Source organism: Octodon degus, unplaced genomic scaffold (genome assembly GCF_000260255.1).
Source record: "Octodon degus isolate 3935 unplaced genomic scaffold, OctDeg1.0 scaffold00004, whole genome shotgun sequence".
NCBI lineage: Eukaryota > Metazoa > Chordata > Mammalia > Rodentia > Octodontidae > Octodon > Octodon degus.
In genome coordinates, this window is record NW_004524580.1 from 25058134 (window position 1) to 25066189 (window position 8056).

The 8056-nt window shown below is 38.7% G+C and overlaps 1 protein-coding gene across 1 annotated transcript in view; it reads left to right on the top strand.

The window, feature by feature from the left end:
• Positions 1 to 8056, top strand: part of Cfap54 (cilia and flagella associated protein 54) — a 353322-nt gene that overhangs the window by 231129 nt on the left and 114137 nt on the right. The window contains exons 58-61 of the mRNA XM_023716586.1: positions 10 to 115; positions 1031 to 1124; positions 4722 to 4820; positions 6006 to 6147. Coding sequence (XP_023572354.1) covers positions 10 to 115; positions 1031 to 1124; positions 4722 to 4820; positions 6006 to 6147 — 441 coding nt within the window. The remainder of the gene's footprint in view (positions 1 to 9; positions 116 to 1030; positions 1125 to 4721; positions 4821 to 6005; positions 6148 to 8056) is intronic.

The window sequence follows — 8056 nt, forward strand, 5'->3', positions numbered from 1 at the left end:
TTCTTTCAGGCAAAATAGAGCGTCAAATAGTGATGGAAGACAAACCTCTAAGTATGAGATTTGAGAGTTTATGTGAAGCTATACAACTAAGTCTGAAAAATGACCAAAACTCGGGGTATAAACCACACCTTCCCATTGTTTGAGCAGTGTTTGTTTGGTCTGAACAGTGTGCTCTGGTGGACATTGAGCATCTGGGGAGCCAATGGGTATCTTCACGATAGGGCTAGTGTACACCATCCACCAGTACAAGGCTGCTATTGACTTCTTCTCAAACCTGTTCTTACCTTTATAGTAGGAGCCCTTTATAGTAAAGGTCAACGATACCCACTGTCATAGGGGCATGTTGGCCTGCAAATCACTTCTGACTTGTTCCTGATCGATTGATCTCCTTTCAGTCTCCGGGTTGTGGTCACTTGCCCTGGACATCTGACTGACTTGAAGGAGAAGATCTTTTCTTATATATGATTTGTTTCTAGAAGGGCTGTGTGAGGTTATTCACTCTGGTCATCCACACCAAGGCTGACCAGCTTAATTCTTCACAAATATCACCTCAATATTGAGGGTAAACCACTGTTACTAAAAATACCACTGATCCAAGTGGTCCCAAATGACAGTTAGTAAACACACAGATCTAATTTGTACATCACTTCTTTCTGCACAACTGTACTTTATTCCATTTTCATTAATGTAGAAGAGTACAGTAGCCTAGTTTTCAAGGTCGGTTCCTCTGGCCCTGACTTTTCCTTGTCTGCTAGAATATTCCATTGTGTTGAGCTTCACAGCAGTCAGTGACTGTATGCCAGTGTAGATCAAGATGGGGTGCTCAGCTTTCTTCAAGAGCTCCCAGTTTCAGGGAGGAAGATTCTAGTAGGTATGGCCAAAAGTGCTGTGAGAAGGAGGTTTGCTTATTGGGACAGATCCTAATTTTGCCTGTGTTTATCTGTCATAGGTTTATCTGTTGTCAGAAAATGATGTAAAGTGTTTATGAGTGGTAAAGCTCTTTAATATGTTCAATACCATATCATTTTAGGTTGATAAGAGATTCCTACCTAGAATTAGCCCTGTTGTTTTTGCATATGATGATGCCAAAGAGGAAAGTTTCCCAGTCACCATCACCAGTCAAGGTAAAAGCCAATGTGTTAGAAATCGTAAGTTAATTACCTTTGACCTTGCCATTTTAGTAATACTGTGCTATTGAGATAATAAGGGACTTTCCTGTGTAATTTAGAAAAAATAATTGCTTTATAGTCACACTCTTATTTAGATGCTTCTTTGGACAGCTTCTGTAGGGCTCTAGAAAATGATTTCATTTCAGTTTTTTTTGATCATTAAATGTTACACACAAAATATAAGTTGTATAATTAAGGCAATGAGTCATTAGTAATGATTAAGAAATTGTAGGAAATGACTCACTGGTTGAACACATGGACAAATAGAGCTTTCAATCCAGACATAGTAGGTAAACAGCTAACTTGTAGAGGTATCCATTCATTGATCACTGGTCAAATGGCACCTGCTCTGATCCGGGCACTGTTCTAGGAGGTGGGAAGGTGCTGTCTAAGATGAGCTCAGTTGCCTATCTCAGAGGGTTTGTCTTTCAATAAAGGAAAATAGGCAGTAAATCATCAAAGGAAGAAAGGTAGAAGGGTTGAGGATGAGAAGAGACAAGAGAGGAGCTGGTGAAAGAGTGGTAACTTAGTGGCGCCTAGGATTAGCCATCGCTTAGACTGGTGGGCTTGCACATGAATGTGGAAGGAAGATGTGAGGTTCGAAGCAGGATTTGGTGATGATATGGGGGGCGTGGAAAGATCGAGGAGGAACAGGATTATAAGTTAAGGTGGAGAAACCAGAAACCTTGTGAAAATGTCAGTTTGGGTTCAGTAAATCAGGAGCGAGATCTGAAGCTTGTTTTGACAGGTTCTGGGTAACTGTGGCCTTGGGCCACACGTGTGCTATGGCTCCAGGTGAAGCATGATCCTAGGGGCAGGAAGAAGCCAGGTGGCTCTGAGGTGTGTGAGCCCAGTCATTTTACTTTGTAAAAATCTGGTACACTTTTATATTAAATCCTTATTGAATAATCATTTGATTCTCCAAGAGATCTTTTAAGAAAATATTGGTCCCAAGTCTCTAATTTTTGAGATAGTATAAAGGTAATTTAAAACTTTTAGGCATATGGAATTCTCATTAGGTTGAATTATTCATATAACTGCCTCAGGTGGATAGCACTTGCTTTTTTAAAAAATTGAAATGATTACAAAACTAGGAAAAGTTACCTTTTTGTGTTGTGATAAGTATGCTTATTTCTGGTAGAGAAGCAAATACTCTGTTTAGTATGTGGCAATGCAAATTAATGGGCTCATCTGATAATAGCATATTGCTTTTGTAGCCTGTACTAGAGTATTTATAATGAAGACCACAAAGAAGCTAGAATTTGAATTAAAGAATACTAAAATTCCATAAAACATGGTCATCATTTTCTCAATATTTTGACTGAGTGTATTTTAACAAGTTTCAAAGTTTCTAGAAAGCACAGAATATAGCTTTAAAAAAAGCCGAAATAATTATTTAGACCACTGAAGTATAACATTTGAAATGCGTCCTAATGATGACAGCATTACAAAACCCTGAAAGAGAGGGCTGTTGCTTCACCTTTAGATCCGGTCTGCATAGAACTGGCTTGAGTTTGCATTCTAGCTTCCTGACCTACCAGGTGGAACTCAGCCCCTCTAGGCCTCATTGTGCTCAGACCTGCAGTGAAGATGCTAACATGTTCTTCTTTGATAGCTAGGAGAATAAGCAGGGTAATGGGTTTATCCATGGTCAATACTCAAAAAGTAGAATTCTTATCTGTCATTATTTAACTTTAGTTAGATATCTACATTCTTTCTAAGGTATTTTGCACATAATAAGTATCTGTTGATAGGTACTTGGCTGATTCCCTATCTTGGCTACTGTATGTGGTGCTACAGCTAACATAGATACACAGGTATCTATTTTGTACATTTCATGTGACTTCATTACCTTCAGATTTATATCCAGGAGTGGGGTAGCAGGATCATAGGATGATACTACTTGTAGTTTTTTGAGAAACCTCATACTATTTTCTGTAGTGGCTATACTAATTGACATTCCTACAGGTAGTGTATAATCATTCCTTTTTCTTCACCTCTTTGACAGTATTCATTATTTTTTTGTTTGTTGATAGTAGTCATTCTAGTTGGGGTGAGAGAGAACCTTGTTGTGGTTTTGATTTACATTTTCCTGATGGCTAAAGATATTGAGCATCTTTCATATATTCACTGGATGGTTGGATTTCTTCTTTTGAGAAGTATATATTCAGACCATTTGCACATTTTAATTGGTTTATGTCTGTTACTAACATTCTGAGTTCTTTATATATTCTGGATATGTGTTTTTTACTTCTGTTATGAATGGATTGCTTCTTATTTTCATTTTCATATTGATGATTGGTAGTATATAGAAATATAGTTAACGTTTATATTTTATTTTATATTTTGTGTCTTTGATAAATACTTTTAATAGAGAGGATGGGATATTAGGATTTTCTAAATACGGATAGATCACCTTTTCTGCAAACGAAGACAGTTTTATTTCTTCATATCCAAACTGTTCTCATTTCTCTTTCTTTCCTGTTTGGATAAGCTGTGAAATATTGACATTCTCATCTTTAAAAGTGCAAACTGTCCTTTCCTAGGTCTAAATTTTTTCATTCTGAGCTCAAACCCAGCTTCCACCATAAAAATTTCCACTCCATTAAAAAAATGGTTTCTATCTTTTCTGAGTGTCTGGGTAACTAATTTTCCCTGCACTCAGGTGCTTAATATTCCTCTGCATTCCTCATCTCATGCCTGTTAGTCTTCCTTCTAGAATTTAAGGAGGTAAATTGCTCGAGCTTACAGAGCCAGTAAGCGGGCCATTCCTCCCTCAGCCTGTGTAGTCCCCTACAGCTAGGGCCTAGAGTCTTCTTACGTCAGCACAGGCCTGAGTGGTGTGGTCCCCAGAGACAGAGCTCTCCAGGTGCCATCTTCCTCCAAGGCTATCCCTTGACCAGCATCATCTCACTAAGGCGCTGTACTCACTGCCTGAGCATGTACCATATCTACTGCCCTCTCTTATTCCTGGCGGTCTTCTAGATGGAAGTAAAAATTAAGATATATTTTTAATTTTTGTTTATTTTAGTGTATAGCTTTCTTAAAGATTAAAGAATTGATCAAAATATGGGCCTCAAAACATTAGTACTGAAAGGTCTAATTTAATAGTTACTTTTATTCAGATTATTTAGATATTAAGAAATAACCATTAATACTTATTTATTGTAGTTATACTTAAATATGTAAGCTGGATACTGTGTCACTAATAGAGGCTTGTTTTGCTCACTGAATTTCTTATGTTTAAAATTGAATATATGTGTGCATGTCTGTATGTGGTATGTAGGCAATAGGCTTCTCTGCATAGGCAGTATATATATTTACATTTCAAAAACTGGGATCATAGTTTTCATGCTGTTTCATAGCCTAAACCTTTCTTTAACATGTCTGAAATATCTTTTCATTTCAATAGATGCATTATTATTGTTAATGGCTAAATAGTACTTGACCAGTGTGAGAAGATCAAAATAAGGATTCAACAAAGTGATCTATCAAGAAATTTTATATTTTATGTGTTTACCATAAAACTTTGTTTCTTTTTTTATATTTTAGCCTCTTGTCAGAAGGACTAGTTCTAGTAAAGAATCAATAATAAATAGATTTCAAATATGCAATTTATTGGCCTGGATTACAATAAGAGCTGCTACACAGGTTGGTATTGTTGGTGTCAGTACCCCCACCTACTGCGCTTATTAAGGCAGGACAGTTCTACACAAAAGAAAGAAAAATTTCTCATTCTTTAGGATTTGCATTACAAATTTTTTTGAAAGAATAGAAATACTCTAAGTTTAGTGCAGTGGTGTTAGTCTCTACTAGTCATACCAGACATAGCTGTTTGTTTCAATAATATTTAATGAAAACATTAGTGGATTCATAGGTGTGCATGTTTGACATTTTGGCAAATATTTGTCATGGTTATGTGATTTATCTATTAACTAAATTGTCAAAACTAAATGACTTATTTCATCATAATGTGAGTTGTACATGTCACGGATCATGTATTCTTTTTTTGAGGTTGTCATTTTTTTCTTGTAACATATATCGAATATTATTTTATTTTTTTCCATAAATTTATTGAGAGACAAATAGCAATGAGACAGTTTCAAATCAAATTGGTAGGACAGTTTCAATAATTAAGACATTGCATACTCTCTTCCTAGTGGTTATTTGCTGTACAAGATGCAGACATGATATCCTATTTACAAACACTATTACAACAAAATCCCTCTATTCATTGAGAGAATATAACTATGTATCTATCCTAACCATTTTGAATACACAGATACAAAATGGACATTCATCTGTATCCCCTTTTTTGTTTAGTTCTGTCATTTGAATATTATAGGTGTGTTAACTCAGCAAAATTCGAATACTATTTTATGAGTTCACCTCACACTAGCTATTGTATGAGCCTGCTTCATGCCGCTATAATAGAACAGTACAGAACAGGTAATTTATAATTAGCAGAAATTTCCTGACTTAGTTCTGGAAGCCAGGAAAGCCAAGATGAAGGGACTGAGCTAGGAAGGACCTGCTGGTTGCATCATTCTGTAGCTGCAGGTGAAAGGAGAAGTGACAGGAAACAGAAGGGGGCTGCAGGGGGCTGATTTGTTCTGTGAGAAGAACCCAGTTCCATGGCAACATTCATCTGACCAAGAGGGTGGAGCACTCACGACCTAATCACCCCTTAAATGGCCTGTGTCCTACCACTGCCAGCTGGAAATCGATTTGCTGACTTGTTAAAAATTTAGGGGGGCCATCAGAGCCACAGCATTTATGCAGTGGGTAATATCTGAATAGAAGACTTTTGACTACTAATATATGAAATAATTGTAGGTCAGTGAAGCTGTCCTGGCAGTGAACCTTCTCATTGGCAAGAAGAACGCTCGAACCGATACAGTCAATCAGATGGTCTTGCCGAGTCTCCCGGAATTTGCCACTGTGGATCTCTTGTCCTCGTACGCAGATTATCTGCTTGGTATGTATGAACTGTTCGCTGCGTTAGGAGAACTTAATGTGTCATCACGTTGCCTAGCTTTAACTGCTGGCATTTGTTGGCTTTTAGCTTAGAGTGTGAGGAGTCGTAAGGGAAGGAAAGGGCCTAGGACCAAGACACAGCCCCAGTAGCGGGTCCTCAGCTGAGCATGAGGGTGCTGTTGTCACCCAGGCGGCTGCTGCACTTCAGCTGCGGGGCTCCGTGAAGACTGAGATTTCTCTTCACTTACTTTACTACTGCCAAGATCACGTGGGACTTTTCTGGACTGTGGGCTTGAGGACCTGTTCTGACTGTCTAGTCTCCTACGTGCGCTCGCTGTTGCCTATGCTCCGTGGCTTTTCTCCTGGTGGTTTTACTTCCCTCTATGGTCTAGCGTGCTTCAACTCTTTCATTAGATTATCAGCTCCCTGAGGGCAGGGGCTCTGCCTATTCAGTAAGTTGCATATGCAGAGCAGATAGTCAGCATTAATATTTGTTAAGTAAGTTAATGAAGGAGAGGTGAGCAGAATTCGAACTTTCTTTACTTCAGACCCTTTTGTTAGTAAGGCAGAGCACAAGTCTCTCAGCCAGATCTGTAATAGCATGTGTGTGTGACATCCAGCTCTGTGTTTGTCTGTTTGCTCCTTCAGAGCTCTTCCTGGTGCTTCTTGCATGCTGAGCGCTTGGCTGGGCAGTCGGCTAGGTGGCACCACTGGCCTCCACACTGGCATCTCCATACACTGATGCCTGGTTCTGTCTCGTGTGAGCTGCACATTGGGCCACAACGGATGAAAATGTTCCCCTCACTAATTCAACTATGAAATTACTAAATTTTAAAGTCCAATCTATTTGGCATTTAGCCTTGCCTAAATTACTCTTTTGCCTTCCCGTCTTTTCCTGGCAGGCTGGTAATTAATGCACATTGACAATTTCTCTCACTTTGGTACTTGGGTTGGAATAAGGTCCTGAATTCCCACCTGAATGCCACAAACACACAGATGGCAGTGAAGTTCATATTCTAATGAATTGCTAAAGGGAAGAATCTCTTAACAACAAAAAATAAAACTTGTTTGATTTTCCTTGCATTAGCATAAATTATCATCTAGAAGAAAACCTCACTAATCTGAGCTTTAAACAATACATTTGATCAACAAACACAGATCTATATGTGAGGTGGTAAACAGTATCCATTGTTATTGTATGCAGAGCACTGTACTAGATCTTTCTTTACTTTCTCCCGTGTGTGTGTGTGTGTGTGTGTGTGTGTGTGTGTGTGTGTATTTTGTTTTGTGGGCTGGAAACTGAACCCAGAGCCTTATGCATGCTAAGCATGCCCTTTACAACTAAGTCACACACGCACACAGCTGTGTACCAGACACTGGTGTCCAAAGGGAATGAATCAGAAATGCCTCAAGGAGGCAGGTCTTGCCTCTCATGAGCTTCTGGTCCTGAACAACCACAACAAGCAGAAACATTGACATTATATGAATTCATCTTTTGAAAGATTAATAAGACAGGATGAAAGTGATCTGAGGCAATCTGGACACAGGTGAGGTAGCACAGGAGTTCACTGGAAGCGCTTCTTTTCTAGGAGAACCATGTAACAGGCCAAAGACCTAAGGTACCAGAGGTCGGGGGAAGCATGTCCCCAGCAGAGCAATTCATGACCAGCAGCACGAAGACGGCTTAGAGCTGTCGTGTGTGTAGAGTGGGTTGTAGTTCATCTTGCCAGCACCTGAAAGCAAGGACAAGGTGTGCTCGAAAAATATGGTGAACGTTTAACGTGAAAATGTTGGTACAATGGAAAACATATTGCCTCTTTCTTTTTTTTTTTCTTTTCAAAGTTTTATTGATAAACATATAGCAATGAGACAGTTTCAAATCAAATCGAAAGTACAGTTTCAACAAATAA